This window comes from Pseudopodoces humilis, chromosome 6 (assembly GCF_049639895.1).
Source record: "Pseudopodoces humilis isolate 2021_Gansu_Grassland_sample_001 chromosome 6, ASM4963989v1, whole genome shotgun sequence".
In the NCBI taxonomy this organism is placed as follows: domain Eukaryota; kingdom Metazoa; phylum Chordata; class Aves; order Passeriformes; family Paridae; genus Pseudopodoces; species Pseudopodoces humilis.
The window spans coordinates 51,482,677-51,500,534 of record NC_142205.1 but is presented as its reverse complement, the minus strand read 5'-3'; the positions used below and the strand labels follow the sequence as shown (position 1 = coordinate 51,500,534).

The 17,858-nt window shown below is 38.4% G+C and overlaps 1 protein-coding gene across 2 annotated transcripts in view; it reads left to right on the top strand.

Annotated features, from left to right (window-relative positions):
- Positions 1 to 17,858, top strand: part of GRID2 (glutamate ionotropic receptor delta type subunit 2) — a 671,390-nt gene that overhangs the window by 549,832 nt on the left and 103,700 nt on the right. For both annotated transcript variants that reach the window (XM_005517465.2, XM_088056469.1), the window contains exon 11: positions 4,266 to 4,578. In XM_005517465.2, coding sequence (XP_005517522.1) covers positions 4,266 to 4,578 — 313 coding nt within the window. The remainder of the gene's footprint in view (positions 1 to 4,265; positions 4,579 to 17,858) is intronic.

The following is a 17,858-nucleotide window of genomic DNA, read 5'->3' as shown; positions in this document are numbered from 1 at the left end:
AAAGAGCAGCAGCCCTCTGCAGAGAGGCTAAAACCATCTCAAGGGAGCAGTGCTTTCCCACAAATCTTGCTCTTACTGTTAATTATCTGTGTCTTATCACAGTAATTCCTTTAGTTGCTCTCTACCCAGATGGCCTGAGGGATAAGCCTGTGTGACAGGCAAGAGAAGTGGCTAATGTCACTTCTGGGAGAGCACACTAGGCTTTCCAGCACAACTCTGGGCTTTCTGGCGATATTCACATCCATCAACAATTGCTTTTCACATCTCACCATACCACCTTGATTGTGACAATTTTTTTCCAGTGAGGAGCCATGAGGAAGCAAATGGCATAGGGAAGACAGCCTGATTCCACTTAGGTCCATCAGAAAATGAAAAGTATATGCTTAATCATTTCTAAGAGAAACTGCAAATCAAGCAAAAGCCTCTTATGAGGCTCTTTTTCTATTGCACCTTCTTAAGGGGGGTAGTATAAGAAGTGAGAAGAAAAAATAATAGCTGAGTAAAAGGAGAATTATTTGGATCTATGTGTGTTGAGTGAAAATGTCTCTCTGATTGGTTTTTGTATGTCCATGTTAATAACTGCATAACATGGGACTGCGTTTTATCACTTCTAGCATTTGTTGAGACTTGATTTAGCATTGAAAATGGATTCAATGAAGGCTCTCACAGGACCAGTTTAAAACAGATTCATTTATTTTCCCTGTTCTTGATCATGAACCACAGGAATTGTCAGAAGATTGCTTTCCATGTGTATGAGATGTGCTTGCTACAGCAGTGGCTTAGAGACATTTCAGGGATTTCTAGCTTTGCTGATAAGCTGGTTCTGTGACACCAGTAGGAGTGCTATCAGGCCCCTTTGGTCATTTCTTTTGGATTTTCTCATTCTGGTTGTGTTGCTCTACAGTGGCCTCAGGCGAACTGCTGCTAAGGAAGATAAATATAAATTCCTATGCAGGTCACACAGAGCAAAATAATGCCCTCTGCTGTTTTTTCAATCTGTTTCAGGAGTCACAGTTTCATTCATGAGAAACGTGTAAGACATATGATGGTTGCTTGATTTTGGCACTCCAAAAACTTAGTGGAGCTCTATACATGTTTATAATTCAGATTGGCAGCTTTATATCTAAATATTGACATAATTGCGTGCATTTGCCTTTCTATCTCAAAAGCACTAAGTGAACCTTTACTTCTTCAAACTGATGTCTTCTCTGATCCAATCTGACATGTTAATGACAGGCATTTAAATTTTTTCATCTTCCAGCTTTGAAACAAGATGACAGAATCTATATGTAATCAAGGATGCTCACTATCAGTAAATCAAGTATCAAGTGAAGCTTAAACTTGGTTTGGTGCTAAAAGTGTAGTTTTCTGGGAAACTGGTGTTTATGATCCAATTTAGTAAGTTAAGAATATGAGTTGCCATATTTCAGTGTAGCTTTTTTTTTTTAAAACAGCTTAACACTAGGGTGCTAAAGAAGTCCGGATATACTGCTCTCCTTTCTGTTTTTCACTTTACTACCTCTCAAGAAATAAAGACACATAGAATATTTAATGGCTTAAAGATCATCTAGTTCCAACCCCATGGCCATGGGCAGGACATCTTTCACTAGATCTGGTTGCTCAGAGCCCTTCCTTGAACACTTCCAGGAATGGGGCATCCACAGCTTCTCTGGGCAACCTGTTCCAGTGTCTCACCACCTTGATAATAAAGAATTTCTTTCTAATAGCTAAGCTAAGCCTACTCCCTTTCAGTCTGAAGACATTTCCCCCCATCCTGTGACTCCAGGCCATTGTGAAAAAGTCTCTCTCCATCTTTCCTGCAGGCTCCCTTCAGGTACTGGAAGGCTGCAGTTAGGTCACCTCGAAGCCTTAATTATATATGTAGTATATAAAGTAGCAAGACATAATTTTATCACAATTGTTGCTGCAGTACAACAAAGGAAATGCAACATTTCCATTTGCATAATGTCGCTCCACTGTCATAGTTGGTTGATAACTGGAGTGGAACCAGAATTCTGGGGAATATGGAGAGACTGCTTCCCAGAGATGCAAATTAGAAGTAGTATTTTCACATATACCATAGTGTCTCATTTTTTTTCTTTAATTCTCTTCTACGTATGTAATGGAAAAAACCTGTTTTGCTGTAAAAAGGGGAGGAAAAGCAGGCAAAGATTCTATTAGTCATGCAGTTGACTATTATTTGGTGAAACTATCTTTACTGGTGTATGTTGCTTTTTAGTAGAGAACCTTTAAACATCTTACAGCAATGCAATTTGAATGAGAAACTCAATGATCTAGCATGGTAGGGAAGTATTTTAGTAGTATGCTATTAATTAATAACCCAGCTAAATTAATAAACAGAGGCTTGAGTCTAGGACTCTTTTTTCCCACATGTCCTGCTTTACCCATAAATTCCTATTTTGCTTTTTGATATACATTCAGGGGAAAAGCCTCAAATCTATGCTATTCATTAAATACAGTCATAATTTCCTGTGTGACAAATGTTGGGCTTTCATATTTGTAAATTGTTTTAGAAACATATTTATGTTCACAGTTGTGGAAAACAGTTCAAATGCTGGCTGGTTTGCATCTTGCTTATTGAAGTTAGGGCTTGACTGTCAGCAGATGCTGTGAATCACTTGAGTCTCTCGTTGAGGAGAAGGTTTGTAATGAGAGGATAGAGAGACTCAGATAACCTGAACATTTCCATGGATATTTCTAATTACTGACTGAGTTTGCTGCTGCCCATGGGCAAAGGGCAGTTGAATCAACACTCACAAAAATTTGTTAGGAAGGGACCTGAAGTGAATTCATGAAGCCATGCTTTTAGCTGTGCTCATCAACACAACTTCACTTATGACACCGGAGATTTTAACACACAAGTTAAAGCTGAAGCTCTATTTCATAGCTTTTAAGAAAATCAATATTTTCAAACCCTTTTTTGTCCAAATCATCAGGCTTCCAGCTAGGTTTTGCCACTTTCTCAAGCCAGTGAATAATCAACATAAAGTGGCATCATTTAAACTGAGTGTGCTTGTGCCATGAGCTGCAGAGTGCTTTGCGCATCATATTAAAAGAGCCCAGTTGAGTTACAAAATTTTCTAGTCAGTTTCAGCTGCCGTACCTTCCCACTCAATATTTCAAATCAAATATCCAAGGAACTAGGAATCTCTGCCTTCTTTGGGCAAGAAGAAAGAAATTCAACAGAGTTAACAAAATTTTACTGAGTACTCTCAATTTCTTGTGCTCTCCTCACCCCCTTCCAAAGGATCACACACTGCTTTAGGCAGAACAAAAATGGATTAAGTCAAGGTAGTAGAAGTTTAAATATTTTCAGTACTCTTTTGTCATATTAAAACATCTAGAATTCACAGTCTTATTTCTCAGTATTTGGCCTTTTAAAAATGGTATTCATATGTCTGCTTTAAATAACCTTCCTTGTTTTCAGTGAAGCTCTAGTTGTACCTGCAAAAAGTAAAGTAGCACCTGCTGTACTTGTGCCTGTTATCCCTGGAGACCTAATACATACTGTGAAGTACAAGGATTAGATCAAGAAATGTTACTCATCCTCTTTTCATCCAAAATGTGTTCTTTAAATTACGAAAAAGGAAAAATGGAAATGGCACAAAGCAAGTCCAGGCTAGCTGCTGGACAGGTTGGCATTGCTGGAGGAATTCCTTATCAGGAGGACAGAGGAATTAATTGTAAAGGAGCTGCGTGCAGAATCCGCCCTTCTGCACTTTAGACTCTGCAGATAAAATTGATGTTTTATGGAATTTCAGGTGCTCCTAGGGTAGTAGCCCTTTGTCATGATCATCAAATCATGAAAATAGTTTATAAATTTGGGTCTGTCAGGCAACTAATTTCCTATGATTGGATATGCTATGCACAAAATTTGACTTTTGCCGCAATGGCAGCAATGGCTTTAGTAAGCCAGGGTGACAAAAATGACCAGAAGTAGATTTCCTGCTGATATTACCTGTATTTGTAGTATTTTGGTTTCTTGGAAAACAACAACAAGGAGAGCTGATGTGCCAAAGTCCACCAAGTGAGGTTTGCTTGCAGAAACTAAAACACATGGTTGATCTACCCTGCTCAAGCCTTAGTCACCTTTCTGTGCTCACATGTGTGATGCTGAAGACTTTGGTCTAGACATCTGATTCTCCTTAAACTTAGCTGCTATAAATCACAGAGGAACTTTTTTGACTTTTTACGACCTTTTTCGTAGCTCCTACTTACAGGGTTTTTTTCCTTCCTCTCCTCAGAGAGCTGACATCGGGATCTCTGCCCTAACCATCACCCCGGACAGGGAGAACGTGGTGGACTTCACAACACGTTACATGGACTACTCGGTGGGCGTGCTGCTGCGGAAGGCAGAGAAGACAGTGGACATGTTTGCCTGCCTGGCCCCGTTTGACCTCTCCCTGTGGGCCTGCATTGCTGGCACAGTGCTCTTAGTGGGGCTCCTGGTCTACCTCTTGAACTGGCTCAACCCCCCGCGCCTTCAGATGGGATCCATGACGTCTACAACTCTCTACAACTCCATGTGGTTTGTCTATGGATCCTTTGTGCAACAAGGTAAGAGACAGAGGGAGTTATATTATTATAGAGGGAGGTTATATTTATTATAAAATATATAACCTATTTTATATATTGGTTATATAAAATCTCTATATCCTCCCCATTGCTGTAGAGACCTTCCTCTCCCCTGCCTCCCTCACACAGCCCACAAGGAACTGGGAGCACTGGAAAGCCTTGTGCTAAAAGATTTCCAGGATATTTGGCTGCCCTGTATGGGAATCCTGAGAAGTTCAGAGCACCATGCGCTAGCTTGTGATTTGTTTTGTTATTACAGAAAGGTGATTTTCCTCTGAGGGGAAAAAAGCATTGCTCATCAGTTGCTGGAGAATTATTCTATATTATCAACTATTATGAAGTTCTTACGTGGTCAGACAGAGAATGCTGGGATTTGGATTTTGAACTAAGTTTAGACTAGTCTGCAGTGCTGAACGATCTTACTATGTCTGATATTCTTTCCTCTCTCCTCTGATTTATTTCAATTTTCCTATATAATGTTTAGATTCAAGCTTCTCCGGCCTTCCTGACTGCTTTCTCAATCCCATCTACCATCTGGTGTAGCCCAGGCTGGTCCTCAATTCTGCTTATATTCCCAAGTCCTTCACTCTTCTAGCTCTTCTGGCAGAGTTTTAGCCATGCATCCTAAAGATGTCAGGGAATGCAGATCCTGGCTGGGTACATGCTGCTTAGAATTCTGGTCTACAAGTTGAGGTTGTAATGCAAAGTGGAGTAAGAAAACACAGCTTAACATAAGAGCAAGGGGGGTTTAGATAATAACACTCGACAACAAAACAGAATGAACGCCTTCTTGCTTATCCATGTAATTGCTCCTCAGTCACTGCTGGCACTGCAGGTACACCTGTTTTAATTTCACAGAGCATCTGCTCTACAAAGAGCCATGGCCACTAGGCCCCAAACCCACAGACTGTTCTTTGTATTTTAACCTGAATTTGGAGGGAACACTGTAGGTAAAGGTGTCATATTTATGCAACACTGGCAACATGTGATTTAGCATTACATTATTCTTTTTTCAAAACAATCAGATGACTTCCATAAAAGCTAATGGAATCCATGAAAGACAATTATGAAACTCCTAGAATGGGGAAAAAAAAAGCTAAAATGTCACTATACAAAAAAAAAAAAAAAGGAAAAGCTTAAGCTTAAGCTGAGACATTCCATGTGATTTTAAAAACGTGGAGACATTTCTTTTAAAATTATCACTTGTGTTGAATGTGAATCATTCCACACAAGTTTATTAGCCTGAGCATCCTTGCTGTACTCCCAAAAGGAGTCCCTAAAAGCTCTGTAGGAGACTTCCCAGCTAAGGTTCAGAGGAGGCACAACTGGTTTAACACACCTGAGTCTGAACAATTGTTACATGAATTGTTTGCCTCATGTTTATTCAAGGAAGCTTGTGTTGCCTGATTTCCTGAAATTTCCTAACTTATAGGTCCAGAGGAGTAGCCCACAAGGGAGCCCTTGGATAGATGCTCTGTTAGCTTAAACTTAGCTAACAGATTTTTTGACCAATCAATGAAAATGGGTGTTTAAGGAGGGCTCAGAGAGAAACCTTGTATTCAGCATGAAATTGACAAAGAACTTAGATGTAAAGAAAGAGGACCAGGTGGCAAAAATAGCAGAATTCAGTAGGGGGGGAAGGGAGGGGGGAGGGGGAAGGAAGGAAAGAAAGAAAAGGAATTTATTTGAGCAATCTGCATCCACTCCCTGTGGAAACAAATGTCACACATGAGGTGCAACTCAGTAAAACCAAATGCTGGTGGTACTAAGCATCTGGGGGCACCAAAACTGTTGTGCAACTTCAGAAGAAGAAATTCACAGAACTGGGAAGGTGGGAGGGATTATTTACAGAGAGACACCTTATCACTCTACCATATAGATTTTCAACACAACTTTACAGAATTCACCAGAATAATGTAAAATATTCACTTGGTTCCTACTGAGTGAGAGAAAGCTATAGACATGTATCTATAGCTTTGTTCTCCTTCAGACAACAAGCAGAACTGTCCTGAATAAGCTAGAAGGAAAAATGAAGCACATTGAAAAGAATTTATACCAAAATACATGACACTTACTGTCTGATATAGACATAAAGACTCAAATGAACTCAGAAATGCAGTGTATAAGAGTAAGGGATCCATTTATAATGTCAGCCTGTATTTCACATTCAATTTGAATATAACAAAAACTCTATTAGCTGAAGTGTTATTGTTTACTAATCCTTGTGAATACAGACAAATTAAAATTATTTTCATTGACAGGGTAACTGGCTATTATGGTGATTTTGCCTCTGTTTTCATTCACCAGCTCTTCATTCAGCTGAAAAACTGCAGCTTTTCATTTGTTTTGGAACAGTAAATCTGTTGCTATTAATTCTGATTGGCAAATCTTAAGTGTAGCAGCATGGGGCATTTCAAATACTGTCACGTTCACTCAAGAAATCTTTCAGCAGTGATTTAAAGCATGACAAGGTACTCATTTCTGTTATCAAAACATAGAACCAAAGATGCTTTTATGCCCTGTGCTGACAGAAAGCGGTGTGAACCGAGGATTGCTTGCGCTTTGATAGTTCTGGATTCTTTGTTTGGGGCTAGCAAGTGATTTGTGGCATCATCTTCTCTTTCTTTCCTCTAGAGAGAGGAAAAATTTGCAAGGATGCAGACTGGCTTCAGACTTGCCAAGGCTCTGAAGACAAAAGAGCCCTCTGCTGCAAAAATACATGTAATTCTTTAAGGAAACTCATAACCTATTATGATTTAAACAAAGAGCTCATTTCTTCTAAAATATTTAAAAACTTGGCAGATTTTAGCAAGTAACTTTAGTTCACTGGATCCCTTTTAATTTTTGTTCAGCCTTGACTCTAAAGTCTTGTTCAAATGCTATGAACAAGTTTTAACCCTTTTCAATTTTTGAAACACCAATGAAAAATACTATGTCATTGTCTACAGACAAAAGCCAACACAGATCAATCCAATGGTTTTTAAGGCAGGTCTATAATTACTGTCATACTCAGTTATAAAATGTAAGTATTTTTAGTTGCTTCCTTAAAGGTAGACCAAAACTTAATGTGACTGCTACATGTATCAGTTAAACTTAGGTCTTGAATGTGCCTTTCACTTTCTTCCCTCCATATTTCAGTGACCACTCTAGGCACCATTTTGAGACTGGTAATGTGGAGATACATTTTGAGTTTCTCTTTTCATTTGACGTTCATTCATTACTGAGATAGGTCAAAATAATTTACATTCTTTATTTAAGATACATGAGGATAAAACTGCAAGGTAACTCAATATAAAAGTGTATAAAATGCAAAGGGAGTTTTTTTATTCTGTGTTCAAGCCCTTCATTATAAAAATTTAAAAAAAAAATGGGCTATCAGTGCAACTGGAATGCTTTGGCTTCCTACCCTATATACCCACTGAATCTGCACTGTACTGTGACCACTAAGAAGGCAGAGACTTTTAGGTGATCTTAGCCATGCTGCTGTAAATTATATTAAAAGCAAATGCTTCTGACTCTGAAGTCAAAATCCAGGCATGAGTAGTTCAGATAATATCTATCGTCTCTGAGTTGTCTATTCATCTAAAGATGAAGCAAAGTCATAAATCCAGACTGTGGAGGATTGCAGTCGTGTTGAAATTTAATGTCACAGCTTCTGAATTTGTTCTTTTCCTTTTGCTCATCCTAGAAAACCGAGTGGCTAAAGCCCTGCATTTTGCTTCTTTTGAATATTATCTTTGACAATTGGACAGAAATAGTGCTCTAGGCAGCCCTGATTGGGCACAGTGTGTTTGGACAAGGTCCCTTTCTACTTCAGAGAGTCTGAGTGATATAAGAATAATAATATATTATGTAGTCTTTGCTCAGATTTTGTGCTACTCTATACAACCACAGTTTTTCTTCTCTTGATCTATGGTATTGCTGCTACTCCCTCAAATTTTGCCATTATTAGAATCTGCCAGTATAGGCAAAATGAACTCTCTCCAAGAAGAAATTTGGGGTTTCTAAAAACTTTACTAAATTCTTCATTGAGATCAACTGAATCAAGTTGATGCTGTAGTCTGATGACTTTTACACTTGCTGAGAACCTAGTTTAATCTCCTGAATGTTTTCTATTAGCTTCCTGTTAGGGGCTCTTGTTACAAAACACTCTAGGGAGCACTCTGCTCTCTTCAGTACTGGAGAAAATCAATGATTTAAGAAACAGAAGTTCAAGATCTAGAGTTACTGCCAACTTTTTTTGTATAATAGATCTGTTTTTGAGACAGGTGAAATGCTGCATAATTTTTTACCAAGGACTTGCAGAAGGATATTTTTGGGGATTTTGTTTTGAAGGCAGCCTCTCAAATTTTGCTTCAGAATTCAGTGATGAGCTAACTTAGTATAATAGATTTCAACTGAATGTTGACAAAAGAATGAAGTTAGTAAAAATTAAAATGTTTTGTATTTGATATGAAAGACACCATAAAAGACTTTGTCTCTATCTTATCACACTCTTCTCATTTTGCTTTGAATTTTTCTGTAGGAGAAGATATTTCTGAATTGCTCTGGCAGGATTTTAGATTATGCAGGTAAAGATGCAAGGCTCTGTTTTGTTTGGGTTTGAGTCTTTTTGACACAATACGAAATATCTTTTAAATGGCTGAATCATTCAAGATTTAATCACTTCTTAGTGATTGCAACAAAATAAACATTCATAATAGTTTTATAAATAGAATTTGACCATACGAAAATGAACACTTGAAGTATTAGCTGCAAAAATATAATTTTCTTTAGACATCTTAATACACTTGCTTAACCTAGAAAAGTTGTGAAATGGATGATATTAAAGCACCGCTGGTGGGACATTTTTTTATCCTCTTATATTTGTTTAAAATGCTGGTCACAACTGGAGGTTTTGATTGGTCATCAGTGGTGTCAGTAATGGCCAATTATGCTGCTAATACCTGGCAAATGAGCAAATCTTACTATTTGCCTTGTGTAAATTACATTTCATAGGAGCAATAAAACAGCCTCCAAGCTTCAGCACTTCAAAGTCATTATAATACTTCTCAGATGGTTAAAGCTGCTCAGAATTCTCAGTCTTCTTCCTTGTATTACCACCCAAGGTGTGATATAATCCTTCTGACATGCACTGCCTGGAGTCTGCTGTTGCTTAATAAATTACTCCATCTTGCTTATCTCACTCTTGGCATATCCCTATCAGCAGGAAACCATTATGCTGTAGCAACATCCTTTCCTAGTGACATTTTCTCTTAATTAACTGTACAACAATCAAATATTTAATATTCAGAGGAAGACTCTAGAATCATTCTGGAAGAATTCTGTTAGAAATTACTTATATCTTCACATATGATATTTAGTAGTGAAACGTGATTTATTTTTAGGGGGCATTTATGTTTAGAAATACAAAAAAGATCCAGTATAAAGTCTTTAGGACTGGGACCTAGTTCCTGTTGAATGGTTTCTACACTTCTCTGCTAACTGACCACAGAAACATTATTTAATATCTTAGATATCGGCCCTTAGTTTTAAAATTGAGATATTACCCATCTTCCTTTATAAAAACACGTTTTATGTCTTCTGATAAGAGGCAAAACTTAAATGCCAGTCTCATTAATTAAGAATTTTAATTGCTCTTCAAACTAATGCCAGTCTTGACATACTCATGTAGCAAGGGAAACAGACTTGCTGAGCCTAAAATGCACAGCACTGAGATGGGAAAATGAAAAGTCAGAAACCAAACAAGTTAGGAAACAAACTACATATACCAGGAGATTTATTTGTGGCATGATAGTTCCACCTTAAAATATGACACCACCCCCTCCCCACCCCCAAATTGTCATGTTATTTTGAATAAAGCTAGGCTAGCATATCAGTAAGTATATTTGCCTTCATAAAGTCATCTCTCTGAAATGGGCACAGCAGCCCTGTGGTACCCAAGCTCCTTTTGCATGTCTCAGTGGTTTGGCCAGCCATCTTGACAGCATCCAAAAATGAATACACTTTGGCAATTGTGTCCTGCGTCTCAAATGTCTTTGGAAACCACAAACGATCTCTGGAACTGACAGCGTGTACTGGGAGCTGCTGTCGTGTATGCAGCACACGTTTGTAAGCCTTGGATGTAGCTTTACGTCCTTTCAGGGGTTTGTTTGATTGTCTGTTTTTGAAACTGTAACTCCATGGAATAACCATGCTCCAAGTAAAATGTTCAGTAGTGAGAGCATTTGTTTGCAGCAATGTGATATCACTGGTGTGAAACTACCAGGGGATATGCTTGGATTTTCCTCTAATTTGAAGTTAAGATTCAGGCAGTTCTCAGAGGCAGCTTAAATAATGCATTTCTACATCTTCTCTGCACGTGGTTGCTTGAGTAATAGCACTGGGTACCTGAGGCATTATATTTAGAGATTTTGTATCTAATATACAGTCTGTGAGGAGGTGAAGAATGAGTGGCAGTGTGAAAGCCCAAAAGCTACCTTAATTGCCTACGACTAACTCTGATTGACTGTGAGAAGGTAATGCCTAGCTGGCTGTAGTGTAAACCCTGATCCTGACCAAGTGAGGCAAAAGGAAAGTAGACTTGGATGTCATGGCAACTGTCCATCACTCTGTGTTCTTTCAAAAACATCCAAAGGTGAATATTTTACTCAGAACAGTTTCTTTAATTGTTATAATTTCTAATATGACTGTATGCTGTAATTGGGCAAAGAATGAATAAGTTAGATTCAGATTAGGTAACCTATTTTGACTTTTCAGGGTTCACCTGTGTATAATATACATTTAATTGAGGAAATAAGGAAGAACCATTTAGTCAGGAACTGGCTAATGACTCTTGCATGGAGGAACAACATAACTCCCATTAACCCCCATTTTTATCTTCAAAGAAGCCAAAAAGGCAAGTGTTACATGTCCTGCCATTTGATATGCCTGCACAGGAGTTTACACTTCAATTGACAACTTCAGCTGTTTAAGGTAGGGAGGAAGTGAGAAGTGAGTTTTAGCTTTATTAAAAATACTCCCCCTCTGCTTGGGATGCCAGCAGTTTCATCCACAAACTGATTAGCCTTTTTCAGCTGAAGGTGCCCAAGGCACCAGATAAACACGGGTTTTAGAGGGAACCCACGGCAGTCTTCTGTTGCTTTTCTGCCCTGGGAGGAGTCCCTCCTCTGCAACATCTGTGCCATAGCTGCATCCACCCAGGCAGATCCACTCCACAACATCAACTGGTGGGTAGGTGCCAGGAAAATTGCCTGAAAGCTGTAAAGACAGGAGTAGCAGAGGTTTTCAAGCTGCTGGCAGGAAAGTCTCTCTTCTTCAGCAGCTGAGGGTTTTCTCCTCAGACCTCTTGTAGTATTTAAGTGTTTATAAAAGGAGTAGACCAAAATTAATGTAGAAAGGAAACAGAAAATGCTATCAAATTTTTTTTTTTTTTTAACTAACCTGTTCCTTTCCCTGATTGTTGAGATGAAGGACCAGTCTCAGCATATATGGTAAAATGAGAGCAAAATGAGGGCTGTTGGGGGTGTTTGTATTTTTTTTAATTTAGTCAGCTTCCAAGCATACAGATTAAGGGTATTACCTTCATTATAGCAGCATCCTGTTGTAGGAATCTCCTGCTGTTTAATTTTTATCTAGGCTGGGTTAAAAATGTGAAATACCTCACCTACCAGGCAAAAGGGAGATGAAGGAACACGGGTGGTTTTAACTGAAGTCTTGTCTTCCCCGACACTAGGACAGAGTAAAGGTAGGGATGAAGGGGAAAGAAAGTCTTCTTTCTGCAAACAGGCTGTTAAGGAAGAGTGATAATAAATCTGTTGAGTGGGGTGTTCGCTGTTCGTGCCCAGATATACTTGCTAATAGAACATTTTTAGCCATAAGCATGTACTTCATTCTTACAATGGCTTCTTTTATTTCTATATCCCCAAAGAGGAAAATCCTCACTATCCTGTAAAGTCACCTTTGAAGCCACTTTTCACTTCTGAAAAACCTGAGTTGTGATCTTAAGCAGGGTGATAGCTGATTGGCAGTGAAAGCCAGGTTATTCGACTTTCAAATATAAGCATTCATATTAGTGATTTTCATCAATAAATGACATTATAGCATTTTTCTCTGTGAAACTTAAAAGGATGAAGGTTTCATTCTGTCCTCTGTTCACTGTCATAATACTACATTAGGTCATCTGAGTTTTAAAGATCACTTTGATAACAACATTGCAGGATGTACCTGAAGCGGAATTTTAGTCTAAAATTTAAGACATGTTATTTAGGAACATAATTAGAGCTCCTGCACTGGTGATGATTGAATTCTATAAGGTTAGGAGTTCATTGCAGAGAAGCATTCTGAAAATTAAAGGATAACTAGTATTAGTGACACGAAAACTGAACTAAGGTATCTGAGATGCCTGTGATTCACTTGTCTCTGAAGTAGTCAGGGGTCACTCTCTACTGATGGATGCTTGGAAAACTTGGATGAACAGATTTATAAAAGAGTTCATAATTCTTTTAAGATTCAAGCAAAACCATATTTTTTGGTGTGTAATCCTTTTTTAAATTCCCTTCACCCCCTAAAATCTTGAGTCAGAGAACTATGTAGAGGTAAAAAGATTGTGGGGAAAACTACTTGTCAAAAGATGTGGGGGCTTTCCTGTAATAAGTGTTTGTCTTTCTGGTCACAATGCATTGTTTTGTGTTTTGCTCGATTCACTGTTGCTCAATTTCAGCCAAAAGGGACTCTCTCCCTCGTATTAATAATGTCTTCTCTGACAGGCTCTTAGCTGAAGCCACACTTCAATACCTCATTAATGACACTGTTTAGCTTAATGTTAATTTGACGTACAGATGGTCTGTTTTCAGTCCATTGTGCACAGCTCTTTCTGCTCTCCCTGAAGGTGCTACACACAACCCTGTCTGTAGTGTACAGAAAGACCAGACTGAGAAAACTATATGTGGCAGTAACACACACTTTATCTCCTTAGCCTCTTATGAATATGTACCAGAGATGATAATTGTGGCTGATTGCTTGCGGCTTCACAGCGTTTGAATCCAGCCATCAGTAACTGAGAGATTTGGTCTCAGCATCTCTTGAAATCTGATCTAAATGTTGCCAGTGTGCAAAGGTTATTTGTTACAATCCACTGCCAATATCCTCTAAAATAATAGCAAGCATATATCACTTTGATGCATTCCCATTGGCTGCAAATAGTGCTTTCACACAGGCATGCAGTCAAGTGCCACCTTAAAAGCACACATCACATCACAGTGCTCCTGAAGAGCAACCCCAGAGGCTCCCTGTGTTTCTTGAAAATGCACATTGAGCTCTAATCTGTTTGTGTGTGTGTATATTAATAATTATAATCTGTAAAATTGTTGTCCTATGTTTTGAAAGTGGCAACAAAGAATTATCTGATCAGAGGTTTTTTCTTTTTTTCCTGCAAAGAGCTGTTGGTGAGATTGCTAGGCTTACTGCACGGTTATTTTATGATTATGTAATTGAATGATCCTATATTTGGTAACCCCAAAATTAAATTTGAAACCATGCTGTCTTCTAATAAACCAATGCATTTCAGCAGCATTAATACAATAATTAATATTTTGGCCAATGGATTCATGAGAGGTGGACAGCAAGCCTCAGTTCCAATGTGGTCAAAGTTACAGATATCAAAAGATGCACTTTCAAATATCAAGACATGTAGTATAACACTAGTAATTATTCATCTAAGGGCTCCCAGTAACTTCAGCAAATACTAGAAAAAAATCCATTTTCATTGTAGATGCAGTCATTCCTCTCTTTTGTAATGGCAGCAGGAGAGAAAAACAAAATATACTTTGTGATACATTTTCCAGAACTTTTAGAAGCACTGTAAAGGCAACTCATCCCCTCTCTCTCTGATTATGTTGCACAAGTTACTGTAATGTATTGGCACTATATTAATGCACACTAATGTTTGTAACATTTTCTTTTATCTCTTGTGAACTTTGATTTTTCAATTGAAAATATACTTTGTAATTCCACAGAAAGACAGAATGTGACCAGTGCAAAATTTTTAATATCTGAAATGAGTCATTAGGCATATGGGTCTAGGCCTAAAAGCCAGGAATTGATTCCTATAGGTCTTGAAGTTTCATCCTGTAAAGACTACATAATAGGAATGAAAATCTGATTAATGTGTGTAATTAAAGCATCACAGATACCAGGAGAAGCTAGACCACAGCCATTTGCTAAATGGTGATACAACACGCTTCCCTTCCCAACTCTTGCATTATTGCCACCATTTCAGCAAGACAGGTGGAAAGAAACGATTTATTGTTGTGAAGGGAATTATAAATATATTATAACTAATATGTTATGCTAACATCACTTTAATCAGGTAATTATTAAAGGACTGTTTGGCCTTTAAGGACATTGATTTAATGGGAATTAATTTAATGATTGAACACTGTTTGTGTAACATTATCATTGCTAGTGATGCAGAAAATTGGAATCTCAGCTCAGCTGAAAAGAGTTTAGACTTTTTATTATCACATTAGATACTATTCTACTGGAATGTAGTTATTAGACTCTTTTTTATACTTTCACTATATATATAAATGTTTGTGGTTTATCTAAAAATTTCTGAATAGGAAAAGTAAGTTAAAATTTTTGTCATTGTGCTGCTCCCCTTTTTGATAGAGGCTTGAATTTCTGTTTAAAATAGCCTTTTAGAAAGTCCATTAGATTTTGGATTTGACTTGCTATTGCTTCTCCCATAAAACAAATTTTCTCTGTTTTCATTCTCTGCTTTCTTCTCTGCAAGCCTGATACATTTTTTTAGGAGAAATAGAGTTTGGATTATGGAATAGTTTTGCAACTTTGAAGACACAGCAACTTTTAAAAGTAGCAGCAGAGCACAGTTCTATCTAGATTATTCTGAGGCTGAATCCTGCACTATCTAGCCACAGCTTAGTGGAAATAGTGAACATTATAAAGAGTGTGCTCAGTACCTGAGGGTTAAGACAGAGTTAAAGCTGACCTTTACAGTTACAACACCTACTTACCTAAAGGTATGTTGTTTCTGGATGCCCTCTTTGGTTTGCCCTTAGGAGTGCTATTGTCACAAATTATTTTTCATCTTTGTAGTGCCTCTAACTACAGTTTTATATAAATTAGACCCAGGGAGAAAAGGGGACCGTGTAGTGAAGTGGTGCATCTGACAGACTGCTACAAATAGATTAATTTTCAAACAAAATTTTACTCAAGGATGTCTGACAGTTCCTGCTGTATCTTGGCAGAATTTTCCAAGGGAGCCTGGTGGCCAAATGATTAGCCCTCTGTCACTAGAATGAAGCTGTTACAGTAGACACAGCAAGTTAGGCAGGCTGGTATTTGAAGACTGGTAGAAAAATAATTTGGTAAGAGACATAGCAGAGACTTAAACTTACAAACACAGTAGGTTAGTAATCCAGCAGTGAGCAATGCTGCAGCAGGCTGGAATGCTTTGCACTGGGTAGCACTGACCCTTTCCTTGATGCAAGAGGATTTTCTAGCTTTGGAGAGGATATTTGCAAGGAACATGACTGAAGAACCTGTATTTTAAGCAAAATAGTTTGTGAGCAGGCATTTCACCAATCTTTGGGATATTTCTATTTGTCCATCAGGTCGTATGTCAAGGCCCCCTGACCAGATTTATGAGATGGGTTCTCTGGGCTGTAACTTGATGAGGGTTTTTATGGAACTGCCACTGGTCCTTGATTAGTCCAGCATTTGAAATCTCAGCATGGATAATCTTTTTCTATTAATGAGAAAACAGAGCTGAGCAATGAGCCTTAGTATGTGAGTCAAGTGCCAAAGGCACATCCAAACAGATACACAGCAGTAGCAAATGGAGGATTTTCAGAGGGAGTTTTAAAGATATGAAATGTAGCTTGGAGGTGACTGCTGGCCAGCAGTAACAGAGGGTGACAAGGTAGCATGGTAATCTGTTTTACAGATTGGAACTGGCTTGTGCCTGGCCTCCTTGATTGGAGGCTGGGGGAAACCTACATCTGCCCCACAAGGTTGTGCATATACCCTCAGGTTAGCTGGCTTCCAGAGCTGCTGATAAGGATCTTTAGCATGTATAAGATGCAGCTTCTCAGATTCACAGATTTCAGATAACTAGGAGTGATTTGAAATAAGCCTGAAGGAGAGGAATGATAGTTTTGGATTTTCTCCCTGTCACATAAAGGGGAGAAATAAATGAGGAGAGCTTTCTTTTGTGCATCACTGCTTCCCTTCTGGGAGTGCAATGAGGGCAGTGCTTCCCACCCAGCTGAAAGAAAACAATCTTCCAGGGAGAAAATGTAATGAGATTAGTCAGGGGATCATTACACTAACAACAACAAATGGCAAGAGTAAGTGATTGTTTAGTTCAGAAATAAGACATTAAGGGGAGAAAAAATTAATCAGAGCACCAAAAGACAAAGTGAACACATTCTTTAATTGCCTATAGACCAGCAGGAGAAATCTGAATAATAAGCAAGAACAGTTAGAAATACAGAATTGATCTTCAAGGTGTTTCTGAAATCTAGTAGGAATACTAGGAAATACTGAAAGTCAGATGGACAAGGTGGGCAAAAGGGGAAGGAGATGTCACTATGTCAAAATGGTATTAGGTATTTCAGAGGTTGAAAACTTGGAAAGAACTGATCTTGGGGTTTTTTTCTGTGACTGTGTGCTGATAGCTGGAGCACAAAATGAGATGGGAGATAGTGTCTGCTGCAGGCCACAAAATCACACTGGAGCTGCTCCTGTAGAGCATCTCTGTAATGCATAAGGGAAAATGTGAGGTGTAAGAGGGGCAGGCAGGCTGAATGGTGTGTGTTTCCAGCCTCCAGTTGCCCATGCCAAAGTACCTGGAACACACATGTTGAGCATATTGAAAGGAAGAGGAGCACTGATTGCACCAAAGTGTTGAATGCTATAAACTCCAGAGAAAAAATGACATGGGGAGAAAGTGTACACAGAGCTGAGAACAACAGGAAGGAGGGCACTAAAAACTTTATTAGGAGATATACAAACCATAATGATATTGGTGAAGGTGATACCATTCAAAATCATAATGCCAGAAAGGTAATAAATATTTCTGTGCTTGTGAAAAAGCAAATTAAATACTTTCTGTGTAGTGGAGGTTAAATGGTAGCTATTAGCATAACACAGTGTCAAATCAGCAAATTCAAACAAATTTCACCCAAGCATTTATGAGAGTTTGCTGTGCAGCTTCCCAGATTTCTGTTTGCTGACTT